Source organism: Chiloscyllium punctatum, chromosome 17 (genome assembly GCF_047496795.1).
Source record: "Chiloscyllium punctatum isolate Juve2018m chromosome 17, sChiPun1.3, whole genome shotgun sequence".
In the NCBI taxonomy this organism is placed as follows: domain Eukaryota; kingdom Metazoa; phylum Chordata; class Chondrichthyes; order Orectolobiformes; family Hemiscylliidae; genus Chiloscyllium; species Chiloscyllium punctatum.
This window is the reverse complement of record NC_092755.1, coordinates 92,330,132-92,356,031: the sequence shown is the minus strand read 5'-3', so window position 1 is coordinate 92,356,031 and position 25,900 is coordinate 92,330,132. Positions and strand designations below refer to the sequence as shown.

General features: G+C 41.0%; 1 protein-coding gene across 1 annotated transcript in view; it reads right to left on the bottom strand.

Moving 5' to 3' along the window:
- Positions 1-12,901: 12,901 nt before the first annotated feature.
- Positions 12,902-25,900, bottom strand: part of ankrd13a (ankyrin repeat domain 13A) — a 53,789-nt gene continuing 40,790 nt past the window's right edge. The window contains exon 15 of the mRNA XM_072587921.1: positions 12,902-14,180. Within this exon, the coding sequence (XP_072444022.1) occupies positions 13,991-14,180 (190 nt within the window). The 3' untranslated portion in view covers positions 12,902-13,990. The remainder of the gene's footprint in view (positions 14,181-25,900) is intronic.

Genomic DNA, 25,900 nt, shown 5'->3' with positions numbered 1-25,900 from the left:
GAGGAATTACTTCATTAGAGATTAGGTAAATAAATGTATTCAGTGCTGAATTATGCTGATTTTTTTTTGATCCACAGGAAAGTAAAGGGTTATGTTGGGGGACACTAGCAGGAAACTGGAGTTGACACTATCAAATAATGGTCTATGTGATTGAATGTCAGATTAGACTCTGCTCCAATTTGTTGTAACATTTGAATGAGCCTTCCTTGTTTCCTGTTCCAAAGTCAGCTTAAGACTTGAGAAAAACACTAATCTATTTTTAGAAGAGCAAGCACTTTAAGATTTGACTGACATCTGTTTGGTTTGTACTTCACCCAAACCATATCAATCTTAATGAAAAGTTTAGAAGATAACCAAGTGAGGCTACAAACTCAACACTCTTAAACTGTGCACCAATGTGAACCTGTTTTGTCCATGTGTTATGTATCCCTTGGCATATTTGAGTTTAAAGTAATCTACTGTAATTTATGCTGTGTTCGTGCCACTAAAACTTATCATCTGATTTTGCACTGATTGTTAACATAAACATGAACTGGAATTTTTTTTTTAAAATACTTTTTGCACACTCTACAAATTATTTTTTTGATGAAGTTTAATCTGTTTGTCATTATTGTAGCTGAAATGTGTCGTATCCAATAGTGGTCTTTGTGAAAGATGGGTATTTTTGTGTGGATTTTACTTCTGTTATTCCTTTTTCTTCAGTGAGGTACTGTTGACTGATTGATTTGCTTTCTCTTGGTAGTATACATTTTTGGAATTTTGCTGCTCTAATTTCAGCAGAGTGGTAGTGTCTTATTTTCCTACAATGTTCTGCCTGTAACTTTCTCACATCATGCTTTTATTCTGACCAGATCTGGAGCAGATCTTTCAGTTGAGCTTTACAAGATCCATGAAAAGTTGGGTTTCTATCGCTGGTATGTTGGAATTGTGAAGTGCTGTTAACTGTATTCTTTGATGTGGCTGAGTGCTGAGTTTGATGGTCCAAGGTATTGCTTTATTGTTTGAGTAATTCTTCATCTGAACAGATGAAAATCTATTTTGCACCTTTCTTTCTAAAATTCTTGTTTCAAATTGTCTTTTTGTTTTTTACGCTTCAGAATCTGGAAAGACATGAAGCTGAACCAAACTGGAGAATTAAAAAATTGCTATGAGACTGACTGGTTTTGTACAAAGTAATGAAGATGAGTTAATTGATTAACTTTAAGTTGAGGAAAGTATTGAGGAAGTGTACTGTTTGAATTAAGGTTGATATTAATGAAATCTAATTCCTTGTGGAATAAGGAAGAGCAGATGAGAGATGCAATTTTATGAGGGAAAAGGGAGAAATTTATTGAAATTAGGTGAGAAGGTTTGAGAAAGTGAGAAAGAAGTATTTTAAATGGGGAAGAAGAAGGTAGGTTATGTTTAAATTTAGGGTAACTTCCTTAAAATTTAAAATATAAAACTTTATGGTTTTTGGCAGTTATCTCCAATTCCAGAAAAAAAATTTCTTCAGACTACTAGTTTTGAGAAGATTTATAGCTCAGGTTGAGGTTTTGGATGTATGTTTGCTCGCTGTGTCCATAATTATTGCTGTGTATGTTGCTTAGGGACTTAAGGATCACAAATTATATTTCTGCTGTTTCTGTTTCAATAGTAGTTTCATTTTGGAATCTATTTTCACGTATAATTCACGTGCATGTTTAAGCAGAATCTAGTGAATGTGTTTCCTTTCCTCCTCCATTATTTATGGATGACCAAGCCTTGGTAATGCTTTGAAAGCTTCTTTTGGTGTGGTCACTTATTTAGTGCACAATGGGGATTAAACCTTAGCTCCCCCCCCCCCCCACCCCCCAACCCTGCCCCCGCCCACTACCACCACCCTCCTCCGTCTGGCCAAGCTCATCCTCGCTTTGAGCAAGCTCTTTAGTTCCTGTCACTTTCTTAGGTTAAAAGGTGTAGCCATGGGTTCCTGCATGGGCTCCAAGAATGTCAGTCCCTTTGTGGGGTACATAAACATTCGTTGTTCCAGACGCTACCTACCACATTTTCACTAGTGCAATGGTGTTATCAGTGCTGCTTCTCTCTCCCACCAAAACTGGAAAAATTGATGGATTTTGTTTTCAATTTCCAATCTGCTCTCGCCTTCATCTGGACCATTTATGACTTCTCCTTTCTCTTGACCTCTCTGTTTCCATTTCTGGGGATAGGCTGACTACCAATATCCGTTACAAGCTCACAGTTTCCCAAAGTTACCTTGCTTCTTGTGAGGACTCTATCCATTCTGAAAATTTCTTCATCTCCCTCATAACTGTTCTGATGATGCTGCCTTTCACAGGAGGGCCTCAGAAATGTTCCACTTTTTCCTTAATCGAGGATTCCCCACCACCTTAGTTGTCGAGGCCCTCAGTTGTGTCTGACCCATCCCCATACTTCAGCCCTCACCCCTCTCATCCTCTTCCACAAACATGATAGGGTTCTCCACCTCACTAGCCTCCATCTCCAAAGGATTGTAAACTACATTTTCACCACCTCCATTGGGGTGCCATCACCAGACACACGTTCCCCTCCCCTCCCTTGTCAGAATTCTGCAGGGACCGTTCTCTCCAAGACACCCAGATGCACCCCTCCACTCCCCAACACAACCTTACAGCGCCTTCCCATGCAGTCCCAGAAGGTGCAACACTTGCCTGTTTATCTCCTCCCTCCTCACTATCTAAGGCACCAGACACACCATTCAGGTGAAGCAACAAGTTACCCGCACATCATTCAATCTAGTCTAATGTATTCAGTGTTCAGTGGCTTTTAAAATTGTGGTGGGACATCTATTCTGTACACTTGAATCAACTTATCAATTCTAAAGATCTAGTATGAAGGCAAAGCAGTTAAGAGCAATTGTAAGTCCTGGCTGAAATGGTTGAAGCTTTTCAAAGGCCCTGCAACTTATACAAAGGATTAAAACCTAATTTGTGGAATCATTTTATGCTATTGAAAGGATAGCTATCATGTATAGTTGATGGTGCAATGTTCTGTATGTAGTGGGTGCATTGAGACTAATTGTTTTGAATATGTGGAAAGTTAGTGATTATTTGGTTTTGTAAATTGCACCATTGATGAACTTCGAGTGGTTTTGTTTCAATGTTAGCATTATTGTTACTTTTATGTCTTATTGTTACTTCTGTCTTATTGTTACTTATGTGTTTTATTAATTATTACTGAATATATAAAAATGGGAGCAGCCATCTTGGTCCACCTCCCATTTCATTGACTTATGAATTTTTGCAAAGTTAAATTAATTCTGTGATTTAATAAACTTAATGTTTACTAATCTTTGTAAAATATTGTGTATTTACCCATCCAAACATATTGTAGAACTTCCTCTTGAATGTATTGAGAAACAGAACTGGAGTTACATTTGACTTGGGTTTTTTTGTATCATATTCATAAGTAAAATGTGGCTCATTTCACAACTAGAGCACAAGTTTTCAAAATGCTTTTCCTCTTTTTGTCATCACATTCTGTCCATCCATTATTTATCTGTCTAGTGTTGACTTACTAACACTAAGGTTTCAGTACAAAGAAACAAACATTTATGCCTTGATGTATTTTATCAATTATTACTGAAGATATCAAAATGGGAGCATCCTCCTTGGTCCCCCTCCACAGAAATATTCTCAGTGATAACACTGTTTTCTTGTCTACTGTCTGTCTTTTGAATGCTGTAAACAATGGGTCCTAGAGACTTGATATTTACAAAAAAGGTTCTTATGAGTGTATCAGTATTTGAGGAGTGCCTAGGAGGATACTTCAGTGAAACATTGAGGAGGCTTACATTGTCAGAAATTTCAGAGGAGATAAAAAAATTTATTGGTCTAGGTAGCTGTAAAAATTACTATGGCAATGTATGAATTGCAGTGATAGCAAGGTGGCCTTAGTTACATTTATACTCGAACAACATGTCGAAAACACACTGCTGTTTTGGGGATCTTGTAATGTGCAAATTAGCAGCTGTATTTACTCACACAGAATGAGGTTAAACATCAGAAGTAATAAGTAATTGACTTAAGTGATTTGACACATCCTGAATCTTTGAAAGCATGATTTAAATCAAGTTAATTCTTTGTTTTAATTACTTTTTGCCTGGTCTGTGAGTTCTTAACTTTTCTGTTTCTTTTAAGGAGATGTACAGCACGGAAACAGACCCTTCAGTCCAGTTTGTCCATGACTAACAGATATCCTATTTTAATCTAGTCCCGTTTGCCAGTACTTGGCCCATATCCCTCTAAACCCTTCCTATTCATATACTCAACCAGATGCCTTTTAAATGTTGTAATTGTACTAACCTCCACCACTTCCTCTGGCAGTTCATTCCATACATGCACCACCCTCTGCATGAGAAAGTTGCCCCTTAGGTCTCTTATGAATCTTTCCCTTCTCACCGTAAACCAATGCCCTCTAGTTCTGGACTCCCCTACCCAAGGGAAAACACCTTGGCTATTTATGATTTTATAAACCTCTATAAGGTCAGCCTCCGCTTTTCTATTGTTATGGACTAGGCCAAACCCCCTCAAAACATTTCATGAAGGTAGCCCAGACCCTAACTTTGCTAGTTGTTTTAATCAGATGTAAGCTGGATATTCCAGAATAGATGCAGTTGGTGAAACCACTTAGTTTTAAACAAAACAGAATTTATTTACAAGATTACCGAATGAAACACAAACAGGAAAGAATAGAATAGTGAATAACTTTACCTATCAGATCATCCAAACTTAATGATGTTGTTCCAAATATTTGCAACAATCCCGATAAACACCTCTTGGCACAAAAGGTAAAATCAAACCGTGTCTTACGGGGAGATGTCAGAGAGATCAAACAGCGTCAAACTGCTTGACAGCTTTCACTGAAAAGCCAGACTGCCAAACTCAAATCAAACCAGAGAAAAGCTGAGCTGGGAGAACTGGCTGCTCCCCTTTCATTGTCCAAGTGTTTTTTATAAAAAATTTGAAAGCCTTTTTGTCTAGGCGGTATCTGTTAGCTATAATCAAACTGGCCCTAAAACCTTTCAAACTTAGACTTTTCGGAGTTGATGTCTTTTATGACCTGTCTGGAAAAGAAAAAGGATACCATAATCTTGTTAAAGAAGCATCATCATACCTCAAACCCTTAAAAATAAAGAACCATCAATATCCAAAGATGGCTTCATTTTAAAACCCCTTAATCTTGAACTGTTTGTATTCTATAACACTCATACATTACATTGACTATAAACATGCAAACACGCACTACTATGTTCTGTTTGTTTGTTTTACTCCTGCCACTGAACGCCTCCATTTCTCAGTTGGCAATTATGTTTCTTCACCTGCCACATGTACAATTTTCAAATTTAATTTAGCAACACATTCCATCTAAACAGTCTGGCATTTTTGTCCTAAAATGTCTCCACGAACTTCAATGGGTTATGATCAGTGTATTTGATTTGTCTCCGATACATTACTGGTAACATAAACATTGAAATGTTTTAATGCCAACACCAAGCTCAAAGTCTCCTCAATTGTTGAATATTTCTGCTGATGAATGTTTAGTTTCCTGGAGAAATACCCATTAAGTCTTTTTATCTTCTTCTCGTCTTCCTGCAAGAGCATAGCATCGATGGCCATCTTGAAGGGCTTTACGTAATTAGACATGGCTAATACTGGGGCAGTATCAACACAGCTTTCAGCTGACCAATATCTTTTGGCAGTCTGCTAGCTACTGAAACTCCTTGCCTTTCTTTGGCAATTCAGTAATCTGAATCAGATCAACCCTTGATCTGATTGTATCTCTGTGGGTAGTGTATATTTAATGAAAAATTTGAGTAATTCCTCTGCAATCGTTTAGCTGTGATATTGCATAATGGAATTGCGCCTGGAAATCTAGTGGACCACATCCCATTATTGTTAACAATTACTGATTCCCACTTTTTGTTTAAGGTCAGGGTCCTACGCAATCAATTAAGATTTTTGTGAAAGGTTCCTCAAATGCAGGAATAGGTATTAAAGGTGCAGGTTTTATTACTGCCTGTGGTTTTCCAATTACTTGACATGTATGATACGTCTGGCAAAATTTAACTGCATCCTTGTGCAGTCCAGGCTACTATAAATATTCTTGTATTTTAGCTTGTGTTTTTCTCACTCCGAAATGATCCCCTGGAGGTAACTCATGAGCTACTCGCAACATCTCCTTTCTGTAACCCACTGGCAATATGACTTGATGAACTTCTACCCATTTCTCATCTGCCCGAATATGTGATGATCTCCATTTCCTCATTAAGACATCATTTTTAAGATAAGCGCTCAGGGATACATTTGGATTCTTTTTCTGTATATGCCTTTTGATACAATTGCTTCAAATTTTCATCTTTCTGCAATAACTCAGTTAATTTATCTGAGCTAAAAATGCTTGCTTTGTCATCTATCTGTTCCTGGTTTGTGTTAACCTTCTAATCAAACAGGATCATTCCACTTCCACTTTCTTATCTGTACTCTTCAATCTCCTCTGTTTAAACTGGTGACTTTGTGACCTCATTACCACATAGTCAGGAAAAATCCCAGGATATGCATCCTGTAATTGTTCAGTTGCCTGAGTTTCCACTGGCTTTTCAACCACATTAGGTAGCAGTCCTACCTGTTAACCAGGTATATCATTAGAAAGGATAAATTATATTCCTGAAGCTGAGTGTTTGTCAAGTACTCCTACCACGACTTCTCCACTCTTCACTGGAAACTCTAACCTCACGTTACATAATTGAGTGCTTCTTGTCTCACCATGAATTCCCATTACTAGCACCTTTTCTGGCAGTAGTCCTTCAGAGGTACATATCACCTAATCTTTTTTCATCACAGATTAAGGGGATCCTGTATCTCTTAATATTGTAATCTCTTTACATGCTGCTCCTGGCCTATCAGAGTAAACTTTACCTTTGTAGCTATATGGTTTAAGATGATCTGATACTTCCTCCTTAACCAACCTGTAACCAGCTTGTACATTCCGGTGCAGCTTTCTAGCCTTCATTGTGCTTTCTGTTACCACTCCAAAAAAATTCTCTGGCTTATCCTGTTTTCCTACATCTGGCTTCCCAGTGCTTTTTTTTAACCGAACAATGCTGTGATTGCACATGGCCTACTTTGTTGTAGTGAGAACACCAGAGCTTTTCAACTTCTCTTTTCCCCTTCAAAGGTTTCCCTTTTATACCCTGCGGTAAGTTATCCTTGTGATCTTCACTGAGACCTACCTTTCCCTTTCCATGTGAGGATTTCTCCTTTCCCCTATTTCTATCTCTCTCAGATTGAAACTGATTTTGGAAGGCAAACTTCGATTTATGGGCCAACTCATAATCATCAGCTAATCTTGCCATTCTAACTCTCTGCTCTTCCACGAGTTCTCACTGCTTCAAGTAAATTTTTGAATTCCTCTAAAATAATTCTCTGTCATAAGTTTGCTCTATTTTTAATGCCCTCATCCACCTATCAAAATTACTTTATTTGAACCTTTCAAACTCTGTAGGCTTCTGGCACAAGTTCATGTGCACATAAGATGGCTTTCTTCATCACCTCATACTTTCCAGATTTCTGATCGTGATACAAATCGCTCTACCCATAAGTTGTGTTTGGATCAACAAAACCCACACATGGTCACTGGCCACCGCAATTATTTAGCCATCTTTTCAAATGAGGTGAAAAAGGCTTCCACATCCTTCTCATCAAATTTAGACAATGTTTTAAATAGTTTCTCCCCATGCGTTTGCTCTTCCTCACTAAACGTATCTTCAGCCTTCATCTGCATCCTTTTAAGCTGACTTTCCTGTCAAAGTGCCAATTTCTGAAGTTTAAACTCTCTCTTTCTCTTGTTCTGCTAAAGCAATTCATTCTTTTTCCTTTACTATTACTCAAATTCAAACTTTATCATTTCCTTGCCTTTTGCCTCCAACTCCAGCTGCTTAATTATCAATTGAATTTTAGCGATCTCAAAAGATTCTGGTGGCATTTCCAGCAAATTTAAATGCTGAGCTATTGCTGGAATCTCTCTCCTTTCACCACAAAAGTTTGCAGCTCCAACTCCAGCTTGTCTGCTAATTCCAGCAGCTTGGCCTTAATTACCTTTTGTAAAACCCCAAGGTCACTTCTTCCAACCCCAGAAAACTCTTGGTGACTGAAAGAGCTATTGCTATCCAAAGCACTGTTTAAGCCAATCGAATTTAACACCCAAAACAAAAGACACTTAACACCTACCACTCGCTGTCTTCAGGTCCAACAACCCTCATCCTAATTTGGAACTATAATTGAGATTCTGCAAAGGATTTCCCCAATCTGTTGTTATGGACCAGGCCAGAGCCCCTCAAAACATTTCAAGAAATTAGCCCAGACCCTAACTTTGTTAGTTGTTTTAAGCAGGTAGAACACAATTATTCTGGGAGGAATAAAGTTGGAAAAAACCACGTGGTTTTAAACAAAACAGAATATCTTTACAAGATTACCAAATTAAACAAACAAAAGAGAACAGAATACATGAATAACAAATGTATGCAACAGATCATCCTAGCTTAATGCTGCTCCAAATACTTGTAACAATCCCAATAAACACCTCTCGATACAAAAGGTAAAATCAAACAGGGTCATACAGGGGAGAGAGAGAGAGAGAGAGAGAGAGATATCAGCAGCCTCAAACTGCCTGACTGCTTTCAGTGAATAGACAGACTGCCAAAACCAAATCAAACCAGGATTAAGTTGAGATGGGAGAACTGGCCACTCTCCTTTCATCGTACAAGTGTTTTATTTTAAAAATTCAAAAGCGTTTTGCCTGAGGCAATATCTGTTAGCTATAATCAGACCGGCCTTAAACCCTTCAAACTTAGACTTTTCAGAGTCAGTGTCTTTTACGACCCCTTTTATTTAAAAAAAAGCCAAGAACAACATAACTTTGCATAGTGTGATGATGCTGCTTCTTTAACAATCAGAAGATATCTATTGCTGCATAAATTTTAGACAAATTTGGACTTAAAATTTCAACAGCCTTATTGCCTCACTTAAGTTTTGGAGTTATCATTTTCTGTAACACACATCCCTGAAATCGTTTGAAAATAAATTAATGTATCTTTAGTGCTTGTTCAAATGTTTGAAATTTCAGTTTGAGTGAGTCAGCTGGAAACATTTCTTGAACTTTTCTGGCTTAAATAAACTTCTGCATCATGACAATTGCAAACACTACTGGTTGCAGAGGACCATCACTAATGGAGTCTTGAAGACTACAGCCACCTCAGTGGACCTGTCAGGTGGTGAGGAAACCAAAATGAATAAATAAACAACCCGAGCTTACTGTTGTCGATGAGCTATGCGCCTTCCCATAATGACATTGACAGAAATCACCATTACATTATATTCAAAGCCATCCTCAGATCATGCAGAATGACATCACCACTGTAATAAGTTGGATAGGTCTGACAGTCCAAAACTGTTGCTATCATTATAGGATAAATGACAACCATTCGGTCCATTTAATCCATAGTGGTTCTCTGAGTAATTCAGTCCCACTTCTCTATTCTATCCCCGTGGGCTGGCAATTTAATTCCCTCAAGACTCTAGACGCTTTCCATTTGAAAGTGTTATTTATCTTTGTTTCTGCCATTCTCATAGGTAGACTTCCATGTCATTGATATTCAAATTGAAAAAAAAGTCTTCCTCATATTCCCCTGAAACTTGTGTCCAAAACCTTAATTCCACTCTACATACCATCAGCCAATGGGAAAAGCTTTTCTTTGTTTATCGTGTAAACCCATCTTTATCTTGGACTTTTCTATCAGATAGCTCTTTAACATTCTTTGCTCCACGGAGAACAACCCCAGCATGTCCAATCTAATCTTCCTTTCTAAATTTTCTTATCCTTGGAAATATTCTGACAAATCTGCTTTGTAACCTCTTGGGAACCTTCACACCTTTCCTAAAGAATGATGTCGATAACTGGACATAATATTCAGTTAAGGCAAAAACATACTTCATAAATGTTTAGTTCAACTTCCCTGCTTTTATATTTGGTATCTTTATATTTGAATGCCAAGATCCGAAATGCTTTGATGATTACTATCCCATTATATGCACCACCTTCAAAGGTCTGTGTATTTAAACTGTGCAGTTAAGTGCATGCTGCCTTTTCCTTATCCCTTACCATGGATCAATTTAGTGTTCTCTGCTTCCACCTGCTACTTGTCTGCTCATTCCATTATCTTACCTATTACTTCTCAGTTGGTTGGAATCATCTTCTTTAGTATCATCTGCAAATTTTGAAATCTTACACTGTATTTCAATATCCAAGTCACTTATATAAAAGAAGAAAACAGCCTGGCCTTTGAGGAACACCTCAATATACCATCAGGTGGGTAGAGATGAGGAACAGTAGGATTAAGTCAGTAGTGGGATTGGGGGTCTCCAGGCCCTCTAACAGTAACCACAAATGTGGGATGCAGTATGCAAGGCAGCAAAACACTGAATGCTGAAAATCAGAAATAAACAGAATGCTGGACAAATTCAGCAAGTTTGACAGCATCTATGGAGATTGAAACAGAATTACCCTTTTGAGTCTGATACAACTTCTTTGGAACTTATGATAAGGAAAAGGCAATCATTACTATGTGCATTAAAGTCACTTAGAAACTGGAAAGTCAAATGGGCAATAGCAACCTGGATGAGAAGTTAAAAGAATTATTTGAAGATCATTTCTTACAGCAGCATGTTTTGGAATTGATTGACCATTAGGCTATTTATATTTTGTAATGAGGGAAGTAATTAATGACTTCTAGATTCTAGATATTGGTGACGACAATATGATTGAATTTTATATTCCGCTTGAAAGGGAGAAGATTGGAGCTTAGACAAATATTTAGAAGTTAAACAAGGGCAAAAATATGGGCGTGAAAAATGAGCTAGCTAAAGTGAGGTGACTTACTAATCCAGGGATAGATCAATAGAGGCGCAGTGATTGCAATTTTGATTTAGTATTATCACATACTGAGATAGTGAAAAATATTGTTTTGTCTGCTAACCAGACAAATTGTACTTATACAGTAGCGCCTCGACACACGAACGACCCCGTTCACGAACAAATCAGTTTACGAACAGGATTGTACATAAAATTTTGCTTCAATGAATGTACGAAATTCAAGGTACAAATGCAAAAAGCCCGTGGTTTCATTGCAATTGTTCTGCTTTGCTACACGCGCTTTGAATATCCGAACAATGGGAAAATTGATTCAGTTCGCGAACCGGGTCCCGGAATGGATTAAGTTCGTAAGTCGAGACACGACTGTATAAGTACTTTAGATAATAGAACAGAATGCAGAATATAGAAATACAGCTGCAGAGAAAGATCAACCCTAATATGAGAGGTCTGTTCCTAAATTTGATCAGAGTACTCAGAATAAGTATATTCCTACAATATAGAAAAGTTCTAAAGGAGAACTCACCACCTGTGGTTAACTAGACAAGATAAGCATCAAACTTAGGAAGAAGCACGTTGTTGGATAGTAGGACAGATGATCAATTAAAATAAAAGGAATGGCAGAGAACGACTAACAAGTTAATAAGGAGGAAGAAATTAGTGTGAGAGAGAAAGCTAGCTATAAATATAACAATTGGTAGCAAGTATTTCTACAGGTATTTAGAAAGGAAAGGCATCAGTGGCTGTCATCTTCCTTAATAACCACCAATACAAAGTACTAATTATGTAGTTGAAAGGTATATGACCTTCTTTGTTACCTCTGCCACTGAAGGTGGGTACATATCATGTTTTCACCCTGATTGTAAACAATATATTTCAAAAACTAAAATAGATTTCAAGAAAACATGGTAAGACAAGATATGGCCCATGGATGAACTGATTAATTTTCAATACTGAGTCAGATCTGTGTCCTGAACTCTTAAGAACAATGAGCCAGCGTTGGAATTTGGGGTGAATTGACTTTTAGGTTATTTTAAATTGTTTGTTTTGGATTGTTGAAACTTACTGTGTAGCAATTTGTCATAATGGGAGTGGAATTTTTAGAGTTGTCTGTTGGCTGTGAATTAGCCTGTAGCTATCTCAGTGAAATTAAAAGTCAATAGAAAGGTGCCATTTTGTTTCCAATTTTGTAATTACAGAGCATCAAACAAGTATGAAAAAGATTCAAGGAAGAGCTAAGAAATTGTTATTTTGATGGAGTGTGACCAGAGATAGGCATTGAGTACTGTCTTCACTTGTTCTAATCAGGTTCACCCAACCTCTTATTACCCACTTACTGCTTCTCTGCTGGTAGAAAGTTTGTGGATTATTTTTAATTGCATTCTATTTTCACAATTAATATTTATTTTCTCTCTGAACATTTTGTCTTTGGCCCATTTCTTACTTTAAGTAGTCATCTGGCATGCATCAAACTTTTTTTTGTTTTATTATATGCCCTCTCTCATGCCATCCAGGCATTCTCTGACTTTAATTTTCCTGCCTTTCCCTCTTCTAGAAATGTACAGAGTCTGTACTAGAAACATCTGTACCTTTATTATCACCTTATTGCTTATTGATTCTGTTTCACAATGTCTGTACGTCACTGGTTCAGAGATTGGGAATATTCTACCTAACCATTGTAGGAGTATGAACAGCAAAAGTGTTGCAGCAGTTGAAGGTTTTGCCCACAATATCCACATGGAACCAGAAATGAACAATAAATAGGGTTTTGGTTGACTGTCTTTTGGAATCAGTGAGTATTGATGTAAATGTAGAACTTTACCTTAGCATCACAGAAGTTTGAATTAAGTTGAGTTTCTGACCAGGCGGACCATTTGAAGAAAGGTTTAGCAAAATAATTTCTTGTTTTTCAGTTAGAAAAGCCAATAATTCCTAAAAGAAACTCACTGAAGTAAAGAAAGTTTAATTTTCTTTTAATGCAATTATTACATAATTCAGAAAAGTGAAAACTATAGTACCATTTTATTTCAAAGTATAAGTTAAAAGTTCTCATTAATTTACAAATCTGAAATGATTAGGATAGGTTTTATTGCCTGCCTCTCCTCCTCCATCTCTCTCCCAATGGAGTAGAAAGAGTTTCACATTATGCTACTGTCAGAGCTATGTATGAAGATAGGTCTGTGGGCATTCACTTATGCAATCCGACATGATCAAATGCTTCATTTACTGCTACAGTCTTTAAACAAAGCTCAAATGATTACTCAACATTTATGCCTACCCAACCCCCGCCATTGTCTCAACGCCATCTGGCATTTTGAGTCAGTCTCAATATTTGCAGGTGCAGGCATGAAAAGTCTTAGAGGTGATACTCAGCATTAAGTTATTGTTAGCTAACTCAGCTGGAAATTGTGAGCATGCAAGAATTGCTTAAGCATAGGATGAGATATGAAGCCAGGCCTCTCCCTACCTGTATGATCAAATAGTTTGCAATCACTATTTTGAGGCAACTAAGGATGGACAAAAAAATTGTAGCATTGCTTGTATCCTTCCTGGTGCATCGGATGACATTTGTATCATCAGCACAGTGTGCACAGAATGGAAAGAGCAACACATGTATTTTGTTTAAAATTCTAACTTTTGCTTGCCTGATGCTGGAGATGTTTAGTATGGTGCAGGCACAAGCTGGTTGTTTGCAATCATACAATACCTTATACAGCACTGGGAGGTGTGCTCAACAAGACCATCACAACAGAAGGCTCACTATAATGCAGTTCTGCTTCAGAACCAAGTCAATAAATGATACTTTGGCTTCTAAGACAAACTTTGTAAGGTTTGCATAAGAGGCTAATTCTCACTGAGCTAACAATGTTATATTCCCACCTGGATCTGGGATGAAAGAACTGCTGCCAGCCAAGGTGCTGAATGTTCAGTCAGATAATAAAAATATGGAGGAAATATATACTTTAAGAAAAGTCAGATTAATCTCATGGTTGTAACAGATTATTAAAGTGCTGTGAACCCGTTTCAATTGGCCCAAGACCAGTCTTCACTTCTCCTGTAGGGAAAGCTCTAATATTCGCTTCAGCATAGCTTCCTCTTCTCTCTGTCTTTCCTCCTGTTCTTCAAGTTCTTTGGCAGAAAGTTCCATGGCAATTTGTAATTGAGTGTTGTAACTAGAGTATGCATCCGTGGAATGAGATCCATGGGAACCCGTTGTAATGCCTTCATTGATTACTCTAGAAAAGTCAAATCCACAGAAAAGGTGATAGAAAGATTTCAGGACAATTTCAACAAAATAATTCAATTAAATCAACATCTTTCCTCTTAGTCAATGTACTAATCAGAAAGATCCCAATTCCAAGTCTTAAATCTCCCTTGCAGTACTCCTGCATTAGAGAAGTAGACGGTTAGTTATTAAAACTGCTGACAAAGGTGATACTGTTACTGTCTGGAATACCAATGTCTATTATTAAAAAGGTGTAAACACTAACTCTCATACTGCTTTCTACTACCTCCTAAACCAAGACTCAACCACCAAACATCAGGCTGTTTCCAGGTCTGTTGCTAACCTCAATTCCTGGAGATCTTCCCTCCATGGCTTCCCAAGTCAGTCCCCCAACTAAACAGTGTACTTCTACCAGCTTTCTAAATCCACCAACACAACTGTCATCATAGACGTCACTTCAGTCTGCTCCTGCTCCACTTAACTTCATGTTTCCAACCTTAATTCTTTTCTCTGCCCAACCACATTTGGTCATTTTTCTGGAACCCTATTTCTGTTTAATTATTGTTTCCTGTTCACAATGGACAGTTGATCTCTCTTCAGCCTCACTGCCCACCAAGATGTTCTGAGTGCTCTACACTTCCTCCTTGGAAAGAGGCCCAACAATCCTGATCAATCACTACCCTCTTCCTTCTGGTGGTGCCGGTTCTCTAATTGAGCAATTTATGATTTATTTGTGGGCACAAAGTTAAAAGGTGTGGTGAGGATACCCACATGGGCCTTAGGTTATGCTGGTCTTTTGGTGGGATATAAGAAATATTCATTGTTCTGGTCTTACTTTGGAGACCTCTCACCCAGAGCTGGGGAAAAAAAAAGTCAAAGTCAAATGTTGCTTCTAATTTTCACCTTTCAATTTCACCTTCACCTGATCCATTTGACATTTCACTTCCTTTCCTTGACTTCATTTATCGCTCTTTCTGAGGCTAGGCTATCCACTAATATTCATTACAAGCCCATTGAGTCATAAAGCTACTTTCACTATACTTCCTCACATTCCCGTTCCAGTAAGGAGTTTCTCTGTCCTTGTCAAATCTACCTTGATGCTAGCTTCTACAAAGACTGTTCTAACATTCCTTCCTCAACTGTCTCCTCTCCCCACTCCACTGTGGGTGACAATGCCATCAATTGTGTGTCACCCATTCCCCACAACTTTACCCTCACCTCCTTCCTCTCCATTCCAGAATACCAGGATAGAACAGAACATAGAACGGCTGCAGCACAGTACAGGCTCTTCAGCCCTCGATGTTGTGCCGACCTTTTATCCTACTCTAAGATCAAACTATATACCCTTCATTTTACTATCATCCATGTGACTATCCAAGATGGCTTAAATGTCCCTAATGTATCTGACTCTACCACCACCGCTGGCAGTGCATGCCACACTCCCGCCAATCTGTGTAAAGAACCTTCCTCTGACACCTCCCCAAAACCTTCCTCCAATTATCTTTAAAATTATGTCACCTCATGATAATAATCTCCACCCTGGGAAAAGGTCTCAGGTTTCTGCCTGTCATCATCTTGTACACCTCTATCAAGTCACTTTGCATCCTTCTTTGCTCCGATGAGAAAAGCCCTTGCTTCCTCAACCTTTCTTCATAAGACATGCCCTCCAGTCCAGGGCAGCATCCTAGTCAATCTCTTCTGCACCCTCTCTATAGCTTCCACATCCTTCCTATAATGAGGCAACCAGAACTGACTGTAATATTCCAAGTGTGCTCTAACCAGGGCTGTATAGAACTGCAGCATAACCTCACGGCTCTTAAGCTCAATCCCCCTGCTAATGAAAGCCAACACACCATACACCTACTTAACAACCCTAACAACTTGGATGGCAACTTTGAGGGATCTATGGACGTGGATCCTAAGATCCTTCTTTCTCCTTGCTGCCAAGAATCCTGCCTTTAACCTGTATTCTGCATTCAAGTTCGACCTTCCAAAATGAATCACTTTACACTCTTCCTGGTTGAATTCCACCTGCCACTTCTCAGCCCAGCTCTGCATCCTGAAATGTCTTGTTGCAACCTACAACAGCCCTCTGCACTATCCACAACTCCATCAACCTTCATGTCATCAGGAAGAACAGAGGTCCCAGAACAAATCCCTGCGGAACACCATTGGTATGATTCTCCAGGTCCTCACTTGCCATCCAACCAATCTCCACATTCAGAGGATCACCTGGCACCTACATTCTGGTGACACCCCAAAAAAATCTTTCCTTGTCCCTTATCTCCGAGTCTACATTAGACTAGTGCTAGAAAAGCATAGCCGGTCTAACAGCATCCGAGAAACAGGAAAATCTATGCTTCGGGCAAAAGCCATTCCTGATGAAGGGTTTTTGCCCCAAACGTTGACTTTCCTGCTCCTCAGATGCTGTCTGACCAGCTGTGCTTTTCCAGCACCACTCTAATCTTGACTCTGATCTCCAGCATCTGCAGTCCTCACTTTTGCCCTGTTATCTCTGTGATACTGTTTTCTACTTCTATCGATCCCCAAACCTCATCCCCTTCCTATACGTTTACAGGAGCTAGCAGCTGCCCCTTTATCACTATCTACTCACTGTCCAAGTTCCCACATAATCCTTTCTAGCAATTTACTTGTACTTCTTTTAATATAGTTTACTGTATTGGCTGTTCACAGTGTGGTCTCTTCCACAATCGGGGAGAACAACTTTGTTCAGTTTGCTAGCATGGCACTGACCTGGTCATTTCAATTCATCATCCTGCCTTTGTGCTCAAATTTATGTCCTTGTTCTGCTAGGTTCCAGTGAAAACCAATGCAAGCTGGAGGACCAGCATCCCATCTTCCAATTAGGAATGTTATGCAACCTTCTAAATTCATTGAGTTCCACAAGATGGAACATATTCTTTCTTCAGAACATGAACTCTGTCCTTCATTCTTCCGCCCCTTCCCTCAAAGTGCCAATCCATATATTGATCTCCACAGATATCACCAGACATGAAACATTAACTCTCTACAATAGTGTTACTTCTGCTGAGTTTCTCCGACAACTTCTGTTTTTGATTCTGAATATTACTCTAGTGCTTTAATGTTCAGCTCGGTCTGAAAGCTACCTCAAAGTAAAATATTGCAGTTCTGGAAATCTGAAATGAAAGCTGAAAGTGCTGGAGAAACTCAGCTGGTTTGGGAACATTTGTGGAAAGTTAATGTTTCAAGTCTATCTCCGCCCCCACGCCTAACCCCACCCCCATTCCCAGCTCCAGTCCCACACCAGGTCCTAGCTCTAAGCCCTGCCGTATTTTCACCATCCCTCTAGACGTCCCCATCTCTGAGGATGAAAGATCAGTCCTCAGCAGAGACCTCACCTTCATCCCCCTACGCTCCCGGATTAACGAATTCAACATGTGGTGAGACATGAGCATTTCTTCCGCTGCCTTCGCCTCCGCGCCTACTTCTTCAACCAGGACTCCCGCTCACCCTCTGACGATCCCTTCTCCAGCCTCCAACACACCCCATCCACCTGAACACCCCATGCTGGCCTCTTACCCGCCCTCGATCTCTTCATAGCCAACTGTCGCCGCGTCATTGTCCGCCTCAACCTGTCCACCCCTCTCACCCACTCCAACCTCTCACTCTCGCAACGTGCAGCCCTCCACTCCAACCCCAACCTCCCCATCAAACCGGCAGACAAGGGAGGCACGGTGGTAGTTTGGCGCACGATCTTTATATTGCTGAGGCTAAACACCAGCTCGCGGACACCTCCTCCTACTGCCCCCTTGACCATGACCCCACCTCTCACCACCAAACCATCATCTCCCAGACCATCCATAACCACATCACCTCAGGGGATCTCCCATCCACCACCTCCAACCTCATAGTCCCACAACCCCGCACCGCCCATTTCTACCTCCTGCCCAAAATCCACAAACCTGACTGCCCCGGCCGACCCATTGTCTCAACCTACTCCTGCCCCACCAAACTCATTTCTGCATACCTCGACACGGTCCTGTCCCCCTTAGTCCAAGAACTCCCCACCTACGTTCGGGACACCACCCACACCCTCCAACTCCTCCATGATTTTCGCTTCCCCGGTCCCCAACGCCTTATCTTCACCATGGACATCCAGTCCCTATACACCTCCATCCCCCATCACGAAGGACTCAAAGCCCTCCGCTTCTTCCTTTCCCGCCGACCCAACTAGTACCCTTCCACTGACACCCTCCTTCGACTGACTGAACTGGTCCTCACTCTGAACAACTTCTCTTTCCAATCCTCCCACTTCCTCCAAACCAAAGGAGTAGCCATGGGCACCCGCATGGGCCCCAGCTATGCCTGCCTCTTCGTCGGATATGTGGAACATTCCATCTTCCAGCTACACTGGCACTACCCCCCACCTTTTCCTCCGCTTCATCGATGACTGTAAAGGCGCTACCTCGTGCTCCCGAGGAGGTTGAACAGTTCATCCACCTTCCACCCGACCTCAAATTTACCTGGACCGTCTCAGACTCCTCTCTCCCCTTCCTAGACCTCTCCATTTCTATCTCGGACGACCGACTCAACATGGACACTTACTATAAACCAACTGGCTCCCACAGCTACCTAGATTACACCTCCTCCCACCCTGCCCCCTGTAAAAACGCCATCCCATATTCCCAATTCCTTCGCTTTCGTCGCATCTGCTTCCAGGAGGACCAATTCCAATACCGAACAACCCAGATGGCCTCATTCTTCAAAGACCGCAATTTCCCCTCAGACGTGGTTGACGATGCTCTCCACTGCATCTCCTCCGCCCTTGAACCCCACCCCTCCAATCACCACCAGGACAGAACCCCACTGGTCCTCACCTACCACCCCACCAACCTCCAGATACATCATATCATCCTTCGTCATTTCCACCACCTCAAAACAGACCCCACCACCAAGAATATATTTCCCTCCCCTCCCCTATCAGCGTTCTGGAAAGAGCACTCCCTCCGCAACTCCCTCATCAGATCTACACCCCCCACCAACCCAACCTCCACTCCCGGCACCTTCCCCTGCAACCGCAAGAAATGCAAAACTTACACCCATACCTCCCCTCTCACTTCCCTCCGAGGCCCCAAGGGATCCTTCCATATCCATCACAAATTCACCTGCACCTCCACACACATCATTTACTGCATCCGCTGCACCCGATGTGGGCTCCTATACATTGGGGAGACAGACTGCCTACTTGCGGAACATTTCAGAGGACACCTCTGGGACACCCGTATTAACCAACCCAACCGCCCCATGGTGGAACACTTTAACTCCCCCTCCCACTCTGCCAAGGACATGTAGGTACTTGGTCTGGCGATGGAGGGGGCCATGGCAACACAACGCCTGGAGGAAGAGCTCCTCATCTTCTGCCTAGGAACCCTCCAACCACAAGGGATGAATGCAGATTTCTCCAGCTTCCTCATTTCCCCTCCCCCCACCTTTTTTCAATCCCAACCCTCAGACTCAGCACCGCCTTCTTCACCTGCAATCTTCTTCCCGACCTCTCCGTCCCCACCCCCTCTCCGGCCTATCACCCTCACCTTAACCTCCTTCCACCTATCGTATTCCCAACGCCCCTCCCCCAAGTCCCTCCTCCCTACCTTTTATCTTAGCCTGCTTGGCACACCCTTCTCATTCCTGAAGAAGGGCTTATGCCCGAAACGTTGATTCTCCTTTTCCTTTGATGCTGCCTGACCTACTGTGCTTTTCCAGCAACACATTTTGAACCTCAATTTCTTTAGTCATCCAGCACTCCCTATACCTACCAGCCTTTCCTTTCACCCTAACAGGAATATACTTTCTCTGGATTCTTGTTATCTCATTTCGGAAGGCTTCCCATTTTCCAGCCGTCCCTTTACCTGCGAACATCTGCCCCCAATCAGCTTTTGAAAGTTCTTGCCTAACACTGTCAAAATTGGCCCTTCTCCAATTTAGAACTTCAACTTTTAGATCTGGTCTATCCTTTTCCTTCACTATTTTAAATCTAATAGAATTATGGTCGCTGGCCCCAAAGTGCTCCCCCACTGACACCTTAGTCACCTGCCCTGCTTTATTTCCAAAGATAGGTCAAGATTTGCACCTTCTCTCGTAGGTACATGGAGGATTTGAGCTATGGGGAGATGTTGAAAGGCTGTGGCTGTTTTCCCTGGATAGTCAGAGGCTGAGGGGCGACCTTATAGAGGTTTACAAAATTATGAGGGGCATGGATAGGGTAAATAGGCAAAGTCTTTTCCCTGGGGTCAGGGAGTCCAGAACTAGAGGGCATAGGTTTAGGGTGAGAGGGGAAAGATATAAAAGAGACCTAAGGGGCATCTTTTTCATGCAGAGGGTGGTACGTGTATGGAATGAGCTGCCAGAGGAAGTGGTGGAGGCTGGTACAATTGCAACATTTAAGAGGCATTTGGATGGGTATATGAATAGGAAGGGTTTGGAAGGATATGGGCCGGGTGCTGGCAGGTGGGACTAGATTGGGTTTGGATATCTGGTCGGCATGGACGGGTTGGACCGAAGGGTCTGTTTCCATGCTGTACATCTCTATGACTCCATGACTGGCAGCATCTGTGCAGAGAAAATGGAGATAATGTTCATAGTTCAGTTACCCTTCTTCAGGACCCCTCTGTACCCAAACTATTAACTTTGTTTCTCGCTTCACAGATACAGGATTAGTGGTGCTGGAAAAGCACAGTTCAGGCAGCATTCGAGGAGCAGTAAAATCGATGTTTCGGGCAAAAGCCCTTCATCAGGAATACAGGCAGAGTGCCTGAAGGGTGGAGAGATTAAATACAGTCAGACTTGCTGAGCTTCTGGAGCATGTTCTGTTTTTGTCTCAGATTTCCAGCAAACACAGTCCTTCGTTTTATCGAATAATGATACGAACTCAATGTTTTACTTTATCTTCCTCTCCACATTTGCTGCTAGACTGGCTGGGTTTTTTCCCCAAAGCTTTTGTGTTGAAAGTAGTGAGGGAGGACACAGTCCTCCTTATCAGCCATGATTTGGAGATGCCGGTGTTGGACTGGGGTGTACAAAGTTAAAAATCACAACACCAGGTTATAATCCAACAGGTTTAATTGGAAGCACTAGCTTTCAGAGCGTCGCTCCTTCATCAGGTGGTTGTGGAGGACATAATTGTTAGGCACAGAATTTATAGCAAAAAATTTAGAGTGTGACGTAACTGAAATTATACATTGAAAAGTACCTGGATTGTCTGTTGAGTCTTTCATCTGTTCGAATACCATAATAGTTTCACTTCTTTCATGTGTAAATGACAAAACCTTTTTTAAAATGTTGCATTCTCAGGTTAACTATAACAATTGGTGTTAGCTAGACAATATGTTGAAGGTGTTAGCCCCCTGTGTTCTCTGTCTATGCTATAATGTTTAGAGTGATTCAAATCTAAAAAGTGAGATAACAGTTTTACATTAATTCATGCAGTTTTTGAGCAAAGTACAACGTAACTCTGCAAGTACAAATTCACCCCATGTGTGTGTGTATGCGAATGTGTGTATGCAAATGTGTGTATGTGAATGTGTATGTGAATGTGTATGTGTATGTGAATGTGTGTGTGTGTGTATGTAGAGGAGTGTCTGTGAGTGTGTGTATAGTGCAATGGTCGTCACCTGTTGCGTGACATGAACCCAAGGTCCCTATTGAGGCCCTCCCTATGGGTACAGAACTTAACTATCAGCCTCTGCTCGACCACTTTTTCGCTGCTGCCTGTCCCGAAGACCACCTTGGAGGATGGTCACCCAAAGGTCCGAGGTCGAATGGCCAGGACATTCGATCTCGAACCTTCGGGTGACCATCCTCCAAGGTGGACTTCAGGGCAGGCAGCAGCGAAAAGTGACTGAGCAGAGGCTGATAGCTAAGTTCCATACCCATACAGAGGGCCTCAATAGGGACCTTGGGTTCACGTCACACTACAGGTGACCACCATTGCACCACACACAAACACACACACACAATCCCCCACCCCAGACTCATACCTGCAACCCCTCATAAACATAAGACACTCTACATTCACATTCACATATACACACACACACACACACACACATATATACACTCCCTCACACTCTCAACCCCCAACCCCCAACCCAGACAGACATACACACACACAGACACAAAGACCCACATGCACACATATACATACATGTTTGTGGGGTGAATTTTTTGTTGCACAGTTACATTATACTTTGCTCAAAAACTGCATGAATTCATGTAAATTTCTTATCTCAATTTTTAGATGTGAATCAATCTAAACATCATAGCATAGACAGAGAACACAGGGGTCTAATACCTTCAACATATTGTCTAGCTAACACCAATTGTTACAGTTAACCTGAGAATGTAACATTTTAAAAAAGGTTTTGTGATTTCCACATGAAAGAAGTGAAACTATCATGGTATTCGAACAGATGAAAGACTCAACAGACAATCAAGGTATTTTTCAATGTATAATTTCAGTTACATCACACTAAATTTTTGCTATAAATTCTGTGCCTTACAACTCTATCCTCCACAACCACCTGATGAAGGAGCGGGTGCTAGTGTGCTTCCAATTAAACCTGTTGGACTATAACCTGGTGTCGTGTGATTTTTAACTCCTTATCAGCATTCTCTATCTTGACTGCATTCCAGTGATTCTCCTATAAAGTACATGCATTTCTATGCCAAGTATGAACAGGATTCATCCATTCTTTAACCTTGACTATTGTCATTTGCAACATGATTTAGTCAATAGAAGAGAGTGTTGTTGTGTTCACAGAAATACTTCAGGAACAAACTACTGCCCCAAATGTAGAAACTCTAACTGATTTCATCCTTCAGCCTAGAGGCCAGTTGAGGTTTGCTGAAGTTCCCAAGTCCCCGTTTCTCTTTTAAAACAAACCCAAATGGAGAAAGGCAATGAAAATGAGATGGCATTGTGATCTCAGGCAATCTCTGTTGACAACTTTATGTACCTTTCCCTTTGTATCATAGAAATATAGGGCATGCAAGGAGACCATTTGGCCCTATCATGCCTGCACTGGAACTTCAGAACAACAGTAACAATTGGTCCTGCACCTCCACATGACCATAATCCTTTAACTTCAACTTCCTCTTCCTCCATTTCAAATGGATCTATGGAATATAGGTAAAAACAAGGACTGCAGATGCTGGAAACCAGACTCTAGATTAGAGTGGTGCTGGAAAAGCACAGCAGGTCAGGCAGCATCCGAGGAGCAGGAAAATCGACGCCTCGGGCAAAAGCCCCACATCAGGAATAATGCTCTATTCTATTCTATTCTATTCAAACCGCCCCGTGGCCCAACATTTCAACTCCCCCTCCCACTCTGCCGAGGACATGGAGGTCGTGGGCCTCCTTCACCGCCGCTCCCTCACCACCAGACGCCTGGAGGAAGAACGCCTCATCTTCCTCCTCGGAACACTTCAACCTCAGGGCATCAATGTGGACTTCAACAGCTTCCTCATTTCCCCTTCCCCCACCTCATCCTAGTTTCAAACTTCCAGCTCAGCACTGTCTCCTTGACTTGTCCGGACTTGTCCGACCTGCCTAGCTCCTTTTCCACCTATCCACTCCACCCTCTCCTCCTTGACCTATCACCTTCATCTCCTCCCCCACTCACCCATTGTACTCTATGCTACTCTCTCCCCACCCCCACCCTCCTCTAGCTTATCTCTCCACGCTTCAGGCTCACTGCCTTTATTCCTGATGAAGGGCTTTTGCCTAAAACGTCGATTTCGCTGCTCATTGGATGCTGCCTGAACTGCTGTGCTCTTCCAGCATCTGCAGTCATTGTTTTTACCTCTATTCTATTCTAGTCGTCTAGTCTATGGAAAATAGGCCGACCCCCTTCAGGTGGATTTTCATCCTTGAGGCTGACAACTTCCTGAATGAAACAATTTCTCATTTCCCCCTTAGATTTAAAAGTATTAAGCAAAAAAATCTATGTCCTTTGGTTACTGACACACTTGACAGATGGAACAGATTATCTGCTCTATCAAAATTGCTGATTATGGATTGCATTTGCAAAAATGAAAGAATGTCAAGGATAAGGTAACTGATCACATTGAAAAATTTCAGTTACGCAGGGACAATCAGCATGGATTCATTACGGGATGTCATGCCTATCAAGCTAAGTTTTTGACGAGGTGACAAAGCTGGTGGACAAATATAAGTCAATGGATGTTGTTCATATGGACTTCCAGTAAGCTTTTGCTACAGTTCCATACAAAAGGCTGTTAGCCAAGGTGGAACCCATGATATTGGAGGCAAATTACTGACATGATTAGAAAAATCTATTGAGAGGCGGGAAAAAGAGTTGGAATAATTAGTAAGTACTTCAACTGACAGAACACGACTAGTGGTGTCCTGCAGGGATCGATTTTCAGGCCTCAAGTATTCACAATATTCATTAACTACTTGGATAAGGGCATAAAAACCAAATATCCAAACTTGCTGACGACACAAAATTGGCAGCATTGTAGACAGAATTGACAACAGCATAAAGTTCCTCAGGATATTGATTTATTCAGTGAATGGGCAAAACTGTGGCAGATGGATTTTAATATAAGCAAGGTTATTTATTTTGGACCAAAAATAAAAGGATAGATCAGGGCACTAGTTAAATACAGTGGATGTCCAATGAGATTTGGGATAGCTCTAAAATGCCACAAACAAATGAAGAAAAGAGAGTTAAGGTGACTAATGGAATACTGTCCTTCATATTTAAAGGTTGGAGTATTGGGATGCAGATGTTATGCTGCAGTTATACAAAACCCTAGTGCCACCTCACTTAAGAGTACTGTTAGCATATCTGGGCACCACACCTTAGGAAGGATGTTTCAGCCATGGAGGGAGTTCAACCCAGATTTACAAGGATGATACCTGGACTTCAGGGGTTAGATAATGAAGAGAGATTAAACAAATCTGGTCTTCATTCTCCAGAATTTAGAAAGGTTGACAGGGATCTAATAGAGGTCTTCAGGATATTAATAGGAAAAGGTAGGGTAGATAAACTATTTCCACTGGTTGAAGATTCCAGAACAAGGGTGCATAGTCTAAGAATTAGGGAAGGTTATTCAGGCGCGATGTTAGAAAGCACTTCTATATGCAAAGAGTAATGGAAGATTGGAACTCTTCCTCAAAACAATGTTAAGAAGATGTGGGTGTACTGTACTTTTGAGAGTAAAAGCTAGCAGAACTACCTGATAGCATCAAGTGTTCTGAATAAGGTGCAATGTAACATGTGGTCCAGCTACTAGGGTAGCTGGTTGTCTGGAGATAAAATCAGATTCAAATTAGGCTAATCAGTTTAAATTATACTCTGAAAAATACCAAATTCCAATCAAGTTTGAATTTAGTATATAGACAATCTTAAAAGCCAATGACACAATCCTATGCTTTGGGGATAGAAGACCGGGGAAAATTGAACAGTTGGGAGGAGAATTGCCACGGCACTAGCATGTACAGACTGTCTGAAAATAGCTCTCTTATAGGTACCTTGATTGATCAGTGACCTGTAAAACAGAAATCCTCAGAAGAAAAGAAGACAGAGGAAGAGAAGATTTGACATCTGGCTGATTTTGAAAAATTGAAATTTTGGTAATCCTTAGTCAGGGGTTTTTTATCAGACTAGTATTATAAAAGGGAAGATAAAAGATAGTTTAGGGGAAGGAGTTGTAAATAGTTGT